The sequence below is a fragment of the Mytilus trossulus genome, unplaced genomic scaffold (assembly GCF_036588685.1).
Source record: "Mytilus trossulus isolate FHL-02 unplaced genomic scaffold, PNRI_Mtr1.1.1.hap1 h1tg000158l__unscaffolded, whole genome shotgun sequence".
In the NCBI taxonomy this organism is placed as follows: domain Eukaryota; kingdom Metazoa; phylum Mollusca; class Bivalvia; order Mytilida; family Mytilidae; genus Mytilus; species Mytilus trossulus.
In genome coordinates, this window is record NW_026963304.1 from 2,222,350 (window position 1) to 2,239,309 (window position 16,960).

Genomic DNA, 16,960 nt, shown 5'->3' on the forward strand with positions numbered 1-16,960 from the left:
ATAAAAGTTTAAGTTAACTATTAATAAGAGAAATGTGTTGCAAAAAAAAAATTATTGAGAAAAAAGATAGCTTATAACTAGATCTCTTTAATACAAAGGCATAAATCTTTTAAAATATAATGATTCATAAGAATAATCTGGTTCATCTAATATTGGACAAAATGAAATAATCAGGAAAGCAAAAATTTGGAATCATTGTACCTTGTAGGGTAAGCAACTATAAGTTACTGGTCCGAGATTTGTCAACTCTTTCTACCCTACAAATATAGTCCCTAGTGTTGACAGCTGGTTACTTGCCTTTAATTTTTATACCCCTTCCAAATTTATTTCTCCATGTTTAATTCCTCAAATTGCAAGTAGGGGAGGGGGGGGAATTACACTGTAAAACAAATTGGGTCCAGAATTTTAAAGGAAATTAGTAATTTGGTCCAGCTGAAAAAGGTTGAAAATAAGCACCATGGAAGCTGTCAAAAGATTTCAAGACGCCCTAAACATACAATTATCCATATTTTGAGTTAGAGCCAATGAAGTTTTCTATAATTTTGATATAATTTGTCCCAAAAGTAGTAAAACACACTGTAAAAGTTTCTTTGAGAAAGCGCAGGTGGGATTTTTTTTATTTTCATTTATGTTCTAAAAGAAATGCACTACGAAATAATTGTGGTCTCGGACTGTACAATCTTCAATAATGAGCAAAATCCATACCTCAAAGCAAGCTATCAATCCTTTCAGTTTCATTCTGTTTCACATCATGTCTATTTTTTTTTATCATAACCATCTTACCTTGTACCATCAGCCTTCCAGCTGACTTTATATTCTTTTCTTCTCAGATAATCTAAATTATTGATATCCATGGAAACAGGCTGAGATCCTGGGAAACCAGAACTAAAAGTAGAAATATACTATAATCTATAAATAGTCTGGAATATTAGGAAATCTAAAACTGAACAATATGAAATGTTTCTATAGCCATTAGGCCTGGCTGTGTTACTTTGACAAAACCATGAAATCAAATTCCCACAAGGATACAACTTTCTTGAAGTAAACAAAAAATTTGGAACCATTGAAAATCAATTCATCCATCATAGCGACACAAAAAGTGCCCATGTGTTCATTCTAATAAGTGGCCATTTCTTCATTCTAATAAATGGCAATGTCTTCATTCTAATAAGTGGCCATGTCTTCATTCTAAAAAGTGGCTACATCTTCATTCTAATAAATGGCAATGTCTTCATTGTAATAAGTGGCCATGTCTTCATTGTAATAAGTGGCCATGTCTTCATTCTAATAAGTGGCCATGTCTTCATTCTAATACATGGCCATGTCTTCATTCTAAAAAGTGGCTACATCTTCATTCTAATAAATGGCCATGTCTTCATTCTAATAAGTGGCCATTTCTTCATTCTAATAAGTGGCAATGTCTTCATTCTAATAAGTGGCCATGTCTTCCTTCTATTAAGTGGCCATGTCTTCATTAAAGTAAGTGGCCATGTCTTCATTCTAATACATGGCCATGTCTTCATTCTAAAAAGTGGCTACATCTTCATTCTAATAAATGGCCATGTCTTCATTCTAATAAGTGGCCATGTCTTCATTCTAATAAGTGGCCATGTCTTCATTCTTATAAGTGGCCATGTCTTCCTTCTATTAAGTGGCCATGTCTTCATTCAAGTAAGTGGCCATGTCTTCATTCTAATAGGTAGTCATATTTTCATTCTAATAAATGGCCATATATTTATTGTCTTGTGCCTGTGATCATTTCAAACAACCAGGAAATGCTGTGCAATGCTAAACCATGTTCACATTATTCCACTAGAAATCTCAAAGTCTGTATGCTAATCTTAAAATACTTTTTTTTTTATTTCAGAAGAAGGTTAGGTAAATCAAGTTAAAACGCTGGGTTTTCTTAAACTCTAAATAGTACCCTAGAAGGATAAAAAGTAATTAGCAATGAGTTTTTGACCTTGACCTTTAACCTAGGAAGATGTACATACATTATGACACACCCTCTGTTGTTGGTTAATTCAAAGTATATAATTATAACTGTTCTCTAGATTAGAGCAGACACAATTTGTTACAGAAAGACAAACGGACAAACTGATCACTATAGGGTGACCCACTATTAGGCGATGCCCTATTAAATTTTTTGTCACCAGATTAAAAAAATAATTTCCATGCTTTTCTTCAAATTTTTTTTTTTTGCATTTAAGTTTTTCATTTATATAGATTTGGTATGATTGTCAATGAGACTACTTTCGGCCAAAGTTCAAATGAAGTGAAAGTAAGCAATTAAAGGCAACTAACTGTGCAGCCTCCAACAATGAGAAAAACCCATATGTATGGTCAGCCATGAAAAATCTGAAACGATTCAATTGAGAAAAATAATGGCCTAATTTATAACAAAACAATAACTGCCTTTTTTCAAATTGTTTAAACAATAAAGAACATGAAAAAATCTATACATTTAAAAATCTAATCAATAAGTGGGTGATTAATAAAGTTGTAGTATTAAATTTCAGTGTAGCAATATGATTACATCTTCCTATTATAATCTATAAATATACACAACGATTGAGCTCTATAATATTCAATATAACTTGTATAATACATGTATTTAAACAACTACTAAGTGGTTTTATGATTTAAGTTATAGATAATACTACACATCAGGATGCTTATTTTTTTATTTTTTTTATTAATAAACAACATTGTAACAAAATGGTTACATCTTCAAATAGTCCAGTCAAACTAAGATTTAACCTCAAACTAATTGCAACAGAAAATGTTTTAGTTCTAATCTATAGCATTAAGCCCTTTATATACACAGAAAACGGTCCCATAAAATCAAACTTGAGGAAAACTCAAAATCAGCATTTTTAATTTCCTATGGAAATCTACATTGGAAGGGCAGATAACTCTTACAAAAATTAGTCTTTTTGGTCAGTTTTTGGTTGTTTTTCTTAAAATTTATGATACTTTGGTGGGGTAATAAGTTTGTATCTGAATCTAACTCACTTTTAAATTAAAGTCATCATATAAATATCAGGATCAAAATTTTGTACGGCAGACACACATTGAAAAGTACTTAATGACAAAAAGCTTTAATTGTAAAAGGAAAATAAAGTTTATCCTGGGATAATATCTTGTATAATTCTAATTTAAAACAAATCATCATAAAAACCAGGATAAAAATTTTGTACACTGGTTGCCCTTTACACATAAAATCTTCAGTGTAAAATTAATCATTAGTCTAAAATATTCCTTAACCATTCAACATAATATTTTTATCATATACAGATTTTTTTACACAAAAGATTTTAAAGATTTAAATGACTAAAATGTGTTGCAAAAGAATAGAAAAGAACAGGTATATCAAGAGATCTAAAATACCTTATACCTAATTAGATTTAATTGATCTTATTGAAGAGTTGTTAAATTTAACTGATATATTGCATGCACTATTCATACTGCTTAAAAACTTAGTGGAATTAATCAAAATGGGTTCTGCACAATCCATACATCAAGCTCAAACTCCAATTGGATGCCAACTGTGTGAAACTGGAAAAAAGATTGAATGGAAATGTATTCAGTGTTCCTTGTTAATTTGTTCTAGATGTAAGGATAAAATTCATCCAAAGTTTAAAGGCGCTAACGATCATGAGATACTCAATATCAAAGAAGTTCAACAAGAGACCGTTGTAGATTTAAAAGTTCATCCTAAAATGGCGATCAAAGTTGTAAGACAATTTTCTACTGATATGGGTAACATTAATTCAATGTCATCCTGTCATGATGATTCTGTTTGGTTAAATGATACCCCCAAAATGGAAATAAAACATGTAAGACTGATAGAAGACAATACTCAGGTCATATCACAATTTTATATGTCTGTAACTGATGTTGCAGTTACATCATCTAACAACATCCTGATTTCAGTGGATAGAGCCAGACTGAAGATGATAAATGAACAAACAGGACAAATATCAGATTCTAAATACGATGTAACCCCACTGCAAACATGGTGTATACATGTCACAAAGGATCAGAAAATTATAATAGGAGCTATTACACCAGGACCGTTATTCTCTGTCAATAGTAGAGGAGTAGTGATGGTTTTTAATGATGAAGAAGGGATACATCCTACTGTGTACGAACATGACAACCATAACAAACCATTATTTACAATTCCACAAAAGATAACAAGCACCAGTAAAGGTATTATTTGTGTGATAGATTATATAGCTCTACCTAGCAAGAGTAGGCTGGTCTTCCTGGGACAAAAGGGAAATGTTATAAAGATATACAATGGTCATCCTGATTTTATCTCTAATAACATGCCATTTAGTCCCATGGGCATAGTTACTACACCAACAGATAACATTATTGTGATTGATTATCTCAATGAAATACTTTATATACTTAACCAGGAAGGAGGATTGATTACCTACTTCAAGACAGAAGAATACGGAATAATAAGTCCACATTCTCTTCTTCTGTCCAAACCAGGACACTTCTTCATTGGAGGTACCTCTAAGGTTCTGCAAAGTGATGACTTTGCTAAGCTTTACGAAGTGGAGTACTCTGGGTTTTGACTATTAGTGTGACTACAAAGTGTTTATTGTTGGCTTATTTGACTGTAGCTTATTAATGTTTATCATGTTCTTTATTTTTTTGGATCTTATTCTCATTAAAACTTTGAAATGGCAACAGTTGATTATTATTCATTAATTAAAATTTAAAAAATCTAGTATTTGAAAAGAAAAAGCATTATAAGACATTCATTAATTTTCCTTTAAGAAATATTGTTGATGTCATGTCACTAAATAACCTAAATTTCAGTGAGAGCATGCACCTCCTATACCTAGTGACCATGATATTAAGGACATTGTATAAATAGGAGTGTGCTCCGTATACAATAGCTGCTTCAACAGAAGAATGACTGAAATTGACACTACATCAATTGACCCATATAATGTGTCTGTGTCTAAACTCACCAATGAAATGCCTTCTCTGCCTTAGATTTCAAGATACCATAATAGTTGTCTTATGACCTCTTATCTGTAATTTTAACTCCCCCCCTCCTCCTATTTCCAAAAGTGAAATTTTGACTGAGTTTGCATGGGGGTGATACATTCATGGTAGGACGGTTAGATGTTTAGTGGCAAATTAAATGTATAGCAGGAGACACTCAGGAGACATTCAAGAGACATTCAGGAGACATTCAACCTGTTGATAAACCTGGTTTTGCTCATTTTGGAAGTTCAAGCAATAACCTGAGTTTTTGTAAGTAACCTTGATGCGCATCTTCCTAATTATTATATGAGAATTGAACTTTGGAAAAATACTGCCTCAACTAGAAGGGCTGCTTCATATCTTGATCTTTTCCTCCTTGTTGACACAGATTGATAAAAGAGGGACAAAAGATACCAGAGAGACAATCAAACTCATAAATGGAAAAATATACTGACAATGCCTGGCTAAAAAAGACAAACAATACAACGCATGACACAACATAGTAAACTAAAGAATAAGCAACACGAGACAGACGGACAAACTGATCACTATAGGGTGACCCACTATTAGGCGATGCCCTATTAAATTTTTTGTCACCAGATTAAAAAAATAATTTCCATGCTTTTCTTCAAATTTTTTTTTTTTTGCATTTAAGTTTTTCATTTATATAGATTTGGTATGATTGTCAAAGAGACTACTTTCGGCCAAATTTCAAATGAAGTGGAAGTAAGCAATTAAAGGCAACTAACTGTGCAGCCTCCAACAATGAGAAAAACCCATATGTATGGTCAGCTATAAAAGGCTGACATGAAAAATCTGAAACGACTCAATTGAGAAAAATAATGGCCTAATTTATAACAAAACAATAACTGCCTTTTTTCAAATTGTTTAAAACAATAAAGAACATGAAAAAATCTAAACATTTAAAAATCTAATCAATAAGTGGGTGATTAAAAAAGTTGTAGTATTAAATTTCAATGTAGCAATATGATTACATCTTCCAATTATAATCTATAAATATACACAATGATTGAGCTCTATAATATTCAATATAACTTGTATAATACATGTATTTAAACAACTACTAAGTGGTTTTATGATTTAAGTTATAGATAATACTACACATCAGGATGCTTATTTTTTTATTTTTATTATTAATAAACAACATTGTAACAAAATGGTTACATCTTCAAATAGTCCAGTCAAACTAAGATTTAACCTCAAACTAATTGCAACAGAAAATGTTTTAGTTCTAATCTATAGCATTAAGCCCTTTATATACACAGAAAACGGTCCCATAAAATCAAACTTGAGGAAAACTCAAAATCAGCATTTTTAATTTCCTATGGAAATCAACATTGGAAGGGCAGATAACTCTTACAAAAATTAGTCTTTTTGGTCAGTTTTTGGTTGTTTTTCTTAAAATTTATGATACTTTGGTGGGGTAATAAGTTTGTATCTGAATCTAACTCACTTTTAAATTAAAGTCATCACATAAATATCAGGATCAAAATTTTGTACGGCAGACACACATTGAAAAGTACTTAATGACAAAAAACTTTAATTGTAAAAGGAAAATAAAGTTTATCCTGAGATAATATCTTGTATATAATTCTAATTTAAAACAAATCATCATAAAAACCAGGATAAAAATTTTGTACACTGGTTGCCCTTTACACATAAAATCTTCAGTGTAAAATTAATCATTAGTCTAAAATATTCCTTAACCATTCAACATAATATTTTTATCATATACAGATTTTTTTACACAAAAGATTTTAAAGATTTAAATGACTAAAATGTGTTGCAAAAGAATAGAAAAGAACAGGTATATCAAGAGATCTGAAATACCTTATACCTAATTAGATTTAATTGATCTTATTGAAGAGTTGTTAAATTTAACTGATATATTGCATGCACTATTCATACTGCTTAAAAACTTAGTGGAATTAATCAAAATGGGTTCTGCACAATCCATACATCAAGCTCAAACTCCAATTGGATGCCAACTGTGTGAAACTGGAAAAAAGATTGAATGGAAATGTATTCAGTGTTCCTTGTTGATTTGTTCTAGATGTAAGGATAAAATTCATCCAAAGTTTAAAGGCGCTAACGATCATGAGATACTCAATATCAAAGAAGTTCAACAAGAGACCGTTGTAGATTTAAAAGTTCATCCTAAAATGGCGATCAAAGTTGTAAGACAATTTTCTACTGATATGGGTAACATTAATTCAATGTCATCCTGTCATGATGATTTTGTTTGGTTAAATGATACCCCCAATATGGAAATAAAACATGTAAGACTGATAGAAGACAATACTCAGGTCATATCACAATTTTATATGTCTGTAACTGATGTTGCAGTTACATCATCTAACAACATCCTGATTTCAGTGGATAGAGCCAGACTGAAGATGATAAATGAACAAACAGGACAAATATCAGATTCTAAATACGATGTAACCCCACTGCAAACATGGTGTATACATGTCACAAAGGATCAGAAAATTATAATAGGAGCTATTACACCAGGACCGTTATTCTCTGTCAATAGTAGAGGCGTAGTGATGGTTTTTAATGATGAAGAAGGGATACATCCTACTGTGTACGAACATGACAACCATAACAAACCATTATTTACAATTCCACAAAAGATAACAAGCACCAGTAAAGGTATTATTTGTGTGATAGATTATATAGCTCTACCTAGCAAGAGTAGGCTGGTCTTCCTGGGACAAAAGGGAAATGTTATAAAGATATACAATGGTCATCCTGATTTTATCTCTAATAACATGCCATTTAGTCCCATGGGCATAGTTACTACACCAACAGATAACATTATTGTGATTGATTATCTCAATGAAATACTTTATATACTTAACCAGGAAGGAGGATTGATTACCTACTTCAAGACAGAAGAATACGGAATAATAAGTCCACATTCTCTTCTTCTGTCCAAACCAGGACACTTCTTCATTGGAGGTACCTCTAAGGTTCTGCAAAGTGATGACTTTGCTAAGCTTTACGAAGTGGAGTACTCTGGGTTTTGACTATTAGTGTGACTACAAAGTGTTTATTGTTGGCTTATTTGACTGTAGCTTATTAATGTTTATCATGTTCTTTATTTTTTTGGATCATATTCTCATTAAAACTTTGAAATGGCAACAGTTGATTATTATTCATTAATTAAAATTTAAAAAATCTAGTATTTGAAAAGAAAAAGCATTATAAGACATTCATCAATTTTCCTTTAAGAAATATTGTTGATGTCATGTCACTAAATAACCTAAATTTCAGTGAGAGCATGCACCTCCTATACCTAGTGACCATGATATTAAGGACATTGTATAAATAGGAGTGTGCTCCGTATACAATAGCTGCTTCAACAGAAGAATGACTGAAATTGACACTACATCAATTGACCCATATAATGTGTCTGTGTCTAAACTCACCAATGAAATGCCTTCTCTGCCTTAGATTTCAAGATACCATAATAGTTGTCTTATGACCTCTTATCTGTAATTTTAACTCCCCCCCTCCTCCTATTTCCAAAAGTGAAATTTTGACTGAGTTTGCATGGGGGTGATACATTCATGGTAGGACGGTTAGATGTTTAGTGGCAAATTAAATGTATAGCAGGAGACACTCAGGAGACATTCAAGAGACATTCAGGAGACATTCAACCTGTTGATAAACCTGGTTTTGCTCATTTTGGAAGTTCAAGCAATAACCTGAGTTTTTGTAAGTAACCTTGATGCGCATCTTCCTAATTATTATATGAGAATTGAACTTTGGAAAAATACTGCCTCAACTAGAAGGGCTGCTTCATATCTTGATCTTTTCCTCCTTGTTGACACAGATTGATAAAAGAGGGACAAAAGATACCAGAGAGACAATCAAACTCATAAATGGAAAATATACTGACAATGCCTGGCTAAAAAAGACAAACAATACAACGCATGACACAACATAGTAAACTAAAGAATAAGCAACACGAGACAGACGGACAAACTGATCACTATAGGGTGACCCACTATTAGGCGATGCCCTATTAAATTTTTTGTCACCAGATTAAAAAAATAATTTCCATGCTTTTCTTCAAATTTTTTTTTTTTTGCATTTAAGTTTTTCATTTATATAGATTTGGTATGATTGTCAAAGAAACTACTTTCGGCCAAAGTTCAAATGAAGTGGAAGTAAGCAATTAAAGGCAACTAACTGTGCAGCCTCCAACAATGAGAAAAACCCATATGTATGGTCAGCTATAAAAGGCTGACATGAAAAATCTGAAACGACTCAATTGAGAAAAATAATGGCCTAATTTATAACAAAACAATAACTGCCTTTTTTCAAATTGTTTAAACAATAAAGAACATGAAAAAATCTAAACATTTAAAAATCTAATCAATAAGTGGGTGATTAAAAAAGTTGTAGTATTAAATTTCAATGTAGCAATATGATTACATCTTCCAATTATAATCTATAAATATACACAATGATTGAGCTCTATAATATTCAATATAACTTGTATAATACATGTATTTAAACAACTACTAAGTGGTTTTATGATTTAAGTTATAGATAATACTACACATCAGGATGCTTATTTTTTTATTTTTATTATTAATAAACAACATTGTAACAAAATGGTTACATCTTCAAATAGTCCAGTCAAACTAAGATTTAACCTCAAACTAATTGCAACAGAAAATGTTTTAGTTCTAATCTATAGCATTAAGCCCTTTATATACACAGAAAACGGTCCCATAAAATCAAACTTGAGGAAAACTCAAAATCAGCATTTTTAATTTCCTATGGAAATCAACATTGGAAGGGCAGATAACTCTTACAAAAATTAGTCTTTTTGGTCAGTTTTTGGTTGTTTTTCTTAAAATTTATGATACTTTGGTGGGGTAATAAGTTTGTATCTGAATCTAACTCACTTTTAAATTAAAGTCATCATATAAATATCAGGATCAAAATTTTGTACGGCAGACACACATTGAAAAGTACTTAATGACAAAAAGCTTTAATTGTAAAAGGAAAATAAAGTTTATCCTGAGATAATATCTTGTATAATTCTAATTTAAAACAAATCATCATAAAAACCAGGATAAAAATTTTGTACACTGGTTGCCCTTTACACATAAAATCTTCAGTGTAAAATTAATCATTAGTCTAAAATATTCCTTAACCATTCAACATAATATTTTTATCATATACAGATTTTTTTACACAAAAGATTTTAAAGATTTAAATGACTAAAATGTGTTGCAAAAGAATAGAAAAGAACAGGTATATCAAGAGATCTGAAATACCTTATACCTAATTAGATTTAATTGATCTTATTGAAGAGTTGTTAAATTTAACTGATATATTGCATGCACTATTCATACTGCTTAAAAACTTAGTGGAATTAATCAAAATGGGTTCTGCACAATCCATACATCAAGCTCAAACTCCAATTGGATGCCAACTGTGTGAAACTGGAAAAAAGATTGAATGGAAATGTATTCAGTGTTCCTTGTTGATTTGTTCTAGATGTAAGGATAACATTCATCCAAAGTTTAAAGGCGCTAACGATCATGAGATACTCAATATCAAAGAAGTTCAACAAGAGACCGTTGTAGATTTAAAAGTTCATCCTAAAATGGCGATCAAAGTTGTAAGACAATTTTCTACTGATATGGGTAACATTAATTTAATGTCATCCTGTCATGATGATTTTGTTTGGTTAAATGATACCCCCAATATGGAAATAAAACATGTAAGACCGATAGAAGACAATACTCAGGTCATATCACAATTTTATATGTCTGTAACTGATGTTGCAGTTACATCATCTAACAACATCCTGATTTCAGTGGATAGAGCCAGACTGAAGATGATAAATGAACAAACAGGACAAATATCAGATTCTAAATACGATGTAACCCCACTGCAAACATGGTGTATACATGTCACAAAGGATCAGAAAATTATAATAGGAGCTGTTACACCAGGACCGTTATTCTCTGTCAATAGTAGAGGAGTAGTGATGGTTTTTAATGATGAAGAAGGGATACATCCTACTGTGTACGAACATGACAACCATAACAAACCATTATTTACAATTACACAAAAGATAACAAGCACCAGTAAAGGTATTATTTGTGTGATAGATTATATAGCTCTACCTAGCAAGAGTAGGCTGGTCTTCCTGGGACAAAAGGGAAATGTTATAAAGATATACAATGGTCATCCTGATTTTATCTCTAATAACATGCCATTTAGTCCCATGGGCATAGTTACTACACCAACAGATAACATTATTGTGATTGATTATCTCAATGAAATACTTTATATACTTAACCAGGAAGGAGGATTGATTACCTACTTCAAGACAGAAGAATACGGAATAATAAGTCCACATTCTCTTCTTCTGTCCAAACCAGGACACTTCTTCATTGGAGGTACCTCTAAGGTTCTGCAAAGTGATGACTTTGCTAAGCTTTACGAAGTGGAGTACTCTGGGTTTTGACTATTAGTGTGACTACAAAGTGTTTATTGTTGGCTTATTTGACTGTAGCTTATTAATGTTTATCATGTTCTTTATTTTTTTGGATCTTATTCTCATTAAAACTTTGAAATGGCAACAGTTGATTATTATTCATTAATTAAAATTTAAAAAATCTAGTATTTGAAAAGAAAAAGCATTATAAGACATTCATCAATTTTCCTTTAAGAAATATTGTTGATGTCATGTCACTAAATAACCTAAATTTCAGTGAGAGCATGCACCTCCTATACCTAGTGACCATGATATTAAGGACATTGTATAAATAGGAGTGTGCTCCGTATACAATAGCTGCTTCAACAGAAGAATGACAGAAATTGACACTACATCAATTGACCCATATAATGTGTCTGTGTCTAAACTCACCAATGAAATGCCTTCTCTGCCTTAGATTTCAAGATACCATAATAGTTGTCTTATGACCTCTTATCTGTAATTTTAACTCCCCCCCTCCTCCTATTTCCAAAAGTGAAATTTTGACTGAGTTTGCATGGGGGTGATACATTCATGGTAGGACGGTTAGATGTTTAGTGGCAAATTAAATGTATAGCAGGAGACACTCAGGAGACATTCAAGAGACATTCAGGAGACATTCAACCTGTTGATAAACCTAGTTTTGCTCATTTTGGAAGTTCAAGCAATAACCTGAGTTTTTGTAAGTAACCTTGATGCGCATCTTCCTAATTATTATATGAGAATTGAACTTTGGAAAAATACTGCCTCAACTAGAAGGGCTGCTTCATATCTTGATCTTTTCCTCCTTGTTGACACAGATTGATAAAAGAGGGACAAAAGATACCAGAGAGACAATCAAACTCATAAATGGAAAAATATACTGACAATGCCTGGCTAAAAAAGACAAACAATACAACGCATGACACAACATAGTAAACTAAAGAATAAGCAACACGAACCCCACCAAAAACTAGGGGTGATCTCAGGTGCTTCTGAGGGGTGTTGCTTATGTTATAACAAACTCGGTAAATAGTCTAATTCAGTAGGTCACATTCATGAAAGGGAAGGGGATTGTAGTTATGATGTAAGGAATATATCCGATATCATTTGTTATAACATCTACAAGTTATTATAAAAAAAGAAGATGCAGTATGATTGCCAATGAGACAACTCTGCACAAGAGACCAAATTGACACAGAAATTAACAACTACAGGTAACGGTAGGGCCTTCAGCAAAGAGCAAATCCCATACCGCAAAGTCAGCTATAAAGGGCCCCAAAAAGAACAATGTAAAACAATTCAAACGAAAAAAAATAAAGTTAGCGTTAGAGTAAGAATCTATGACAAATGTGATTATTTAAGCTTTCCATTTGTCAAATGGTGTTTACATACGTATACTAAAACAATTCTCCTTGAAATCTATGATGAGTTTATTTATTCCATGGGTTAAATATGTTACCAAGGATCAGATATGTTATCAAAGGAGCTTTAAGGATCAGTGTAGTGATAGAGTTTGATGAGGAAGGGAGACAACTTACAAAATATGAAAATGCAATGCAACAAACCAATTCATCACAGGATAATCAGTACTATTAATGGTATAACATCTGTGTGTTAGATAGATATACAATTATCTGGATTTGTTTTCCCCAGACAAATAAAATCATAAATTATAATCCTGGTATCTTTGACCAAGTCTTTTTTGTAAGTAGTCACTTTTCCTAATCCTTTGAGTGAATATTCTAAAATCTAAAAGCTAGTACAAAAGCAATGATAGCAAATTTTTTTTTTCAACCTTTAAAACCCAACCCCCCAATTATGGATCTGTCTCTGGTCATCTCTTTGACAGTTCTATCATTTGGCTGTGTTCCCTTTGTCAGAAGCACAATCTATTCCTCATTTCCTTAACTGTCAAATTTTCAATATGTCTCACTTGAGAGTTCACCCCTAGTTTGTTGTAGAGTTCCTGTTGCTCAATATTCAATTACAATGTGCAGAAACAATATCAAAGTAGATGTGTTGTGAGATCATTAAATTTTCAACTGAAAAATTCCATTTGTAATTCGTTAATAGTCAGATGTAATCAAAAACAATACACAAACTGCAACCCACAATATATTTTAAAATGTAAACTAAAATTACAGATAAGACATGTAACAGGTCATAAGACAACTATTATGGTATCTTGAAATCTAAGGCAGAGAAGGCATTTTTCATTGGTGAGTTTAGACACAGACACATGATATGGGTCAATTGATGTAATGCAACTTTTCTATACCAAAAAAAATAAACAGATTGATTGATACACTGCTTTCCAGGCAACTATTTTGTGCATATTCAGAACAACAGGCAGGAAATATTCAAATGTGGACAACTGTTGGATTTCCAAATGATGGGATATCAAAAGAATGAAGCCCCACTTTATAATCTTCCCAAAAGTGGAATGTGTATACAATATTGGTTGATGTCTGGTATGCTTTGTGCATACATTTTCAAAATTTACAACTAGTAATTGTCCCTGTTGTATATCCAAAATTATTCCCAGAATTTTCAAAGCCAAAATTCTATTCTCTTTAAATACCTGTTCTTGACGTTACAAAATGCTACTTATTGACAAATGTTCACTTGCTATACATTTTGTACTATAACCACTAGATTTGCCTACAATTCAAGAGCTTTTGAGATCATCTTAGTTTTTGATGTGTATGTATTGCTCAGTCTATAGATTCCTGAGTAGTGTTTTGTAGTAGCTTAGGTTTAGTTTGTTATTCTTTTTAATCTACGGGTTTAGATTGTACCATGATATCAATTGCCTTTTTTTAACAACACATATTATTTCTTTGCCAATTGGAAAAGTATGCTAGCCTTTAAAATTTGTAAGGATAAATGAAATTTGAAGGAGACTTAAATGTACATAAACAAGTCAAAACAGTATATTTTGCACACAATACTTGCCAAAATGATCTATAACAAGAATGTGTCCATAGTACACATATGCCCAATTCGCACTATCATTTTCTATATTCAGTGCACCATGAAATTGGGGTAAAAAATCTAATGTGGCATTGAAATTAGAAAGATCATATCATAGGCAACATGTGCACTAAGTTTCAATATGATTGGACTAAAATTTCATCAAAAGCTTACTTTACCAAAAACTTAAACATGAAGCGGAACTGACGGACAGATGAACAAACGAAAAAAAAAATGTATGCACTGACCAGAAAACATAATGCCCATATCAAATGGGGCATACAAATCTTAAACATCAAGGGATTATGTTTCAGGTTTTTTTTACTATGTGTACATGCATTTCTTTTATTTAAATATACCAAGCAATGCAATTAGTTAAAGCATAACAACTACATTAATTTCTGCTACATATATAAAGCAATTTAATCTCAAGCTAAGAGTCTTATTCATAAGCCAAAACATTCAGTCATATAAGGAACATGGTCCTATCAATTTCTTGCAAAATGCTGTATTTCTACGGTTTCTTTGTTTTATTTAGCTCTATTACTGCCATTGTTGTTACGTAAATAAAAATCCTTAACAAAGTGTCATTTCTTATCTGAATCCTCTGTATCACAATGTCCCTTCAGACAATCGCCTTTAAGATTTTCACGTTTACTACAGGTATTGCCGGTTGTGATATCTTCATCTTCTTTTAGATCCTCATGATTACCACAGTTGTTGCTGGTTGTAATATCTCCATCTTCTATACTTGTTTCCTTATGATTTTTAGTAAAATTACTAAATTCTTCACAGCTTTCTTTATCCTCACTTTTGTTAGATCTGGGGCAATTTCTTTTCATATGTCCAAGTTCACCACATTTATAGCATTTTTTTCGGTCATCCCAGCTTCTCAACTCAGGACAATTTCTTTTCACATGCCCAGATTGGCCACAGTTATAGCAGCTTTTTCTCTCATCACCTGTGGTCACCTGAGGACAATCTCTCTTTAGATGTCCAGTTTTCTTACATTTAAAACACTTCCTGTTATCCACCTCTCCTTTTGTGCGGTTTCTTCTACCTCTATGACTACTTGGTTCTGGGCAATCCTTTTCCTTGTGCCCTGGTTTTCCACAGTTGTAGCAGTCACCTCTCCCCATATCCTTACCTCCATCCCCACTGTGAGGCTTATACCCAATGTCTGGGTTATCCCCTCTGCTTCCACTTTTAGCAATCTCCGCTGTACCAATATAGCAGGCACCTTCCCTATCTTCCCCTCCGTCTCCAATGTTCTCCCTCCTAAAAGGTTTTTTTATTTGTTGTATAACAATATAAATATATATGTATAAGCATGATTTTAAGAATAAAAAAATGTTTATAGATTTAATGTATCAATCTCTAGCGTTCAAATTTATGCTTCATCTTAGCCACGAAATCCACAAAAATTGGTATCCCACAAATATTAATGAATCCATGAATAGTATAAAATAATCAAGAAACATGCAAAGGTTGATTAGTAAAAGTTAAAATTGTGAGACAAAAATATCTTTTAAAAGACTCAACAATAATGTGTGTTCATTTGACACCATGCAACATTCACAATATCACATTCGTATGCAACATTGTTTGTAACATTCATTTTGATTGGATAAGGTCACAAATTTTTATGGCATCAATTAACAATTGATGCTCTGAAAATGTACCCAAGCACAGACGATGTATGGCGGATTTTAAATTATTTTTTTTCTGACAGTTTCATTAAAAACGCAGATAACAATTTTGTATTTAAAGCTCTGCTAACGCGTCGCCAGTAAACTTAATTTTCTAACATCAAATCACCAATTGATGCCATCAGAGCATAAAATACAATACAATTATCTCCTAATCTACATGTTAAGTGATTCTTGAAATGTTGGTTTAAACCTTAATTTGGCAAATACCTATAAATGTTCACATCATAATGAACCTGTGCAGTATGTTTCAAGTTGATTTGACTGTAATTTCATTGTCAACTTCTTTAAACCCAAACATTTATCTGATACTGACATACTGACAAACAGACAAACATGCATACAAACCCACCAACCGATCCACAGATTGTATAACATAAAGCCCCCATAATTTGGTAGACAGGGCATAAAAAGGTAAATAAACAGCTGTGCCACGAGCGCATGATATGCCCGACGTCTAGTGTGGAAGTTTTATGCAATAATCATAAATAGTTTCTGAGAAAGTTTTAAGCAAAAACCATTTATTGTTTTTGAGACACAGGACATGTGAAACACCCCTACCCTGTTTTTTTTTTTTTACAAAAAACTAAATATCGCTAAAATTAAATTTTGAATAAAACCAAAGGGTATACAGATCTTTAGATTAATATAACAAAGAAGTGTGAACAGTTACAAGCAATAATCAAAAATTGTTTTTGAGATACCTAGGGACATGTAAAAACAAAATCCCCTTTTTTTACAAAATACTCAA

At 32.0% G+C, this 16,960-nt stretch overlaps 1 protein-coding gene across 2 annotated transcripts in view; it reads right to left on the minus strand.

Moving 5' to 3' along the window:
* The window catches only part of LOC134700576 (mRNA-capping enzyme-like), a 43,546-nt gene that overhangs the window by 11,619 nt on the left and 14,967 nt on the right, over positions 1 to 16,960 (minus strand). Inside the window, exon 10 of one of the 2 annotated variants that reach the window (XM_063561952.1) lies at positions 784 to 885. In XM_063561952.1, the coding sequence (XP_063418022.1) occupies positions 784 to 885 (102 nt within the window). Of the gene's footprint in view, positions 1 to 783; positions 886 to 14,931; positions 15,779 to 16,960 lie in introns of those variants that run through there. The other variant, XM_063561953.1, reaches the window with a different exon arrangement.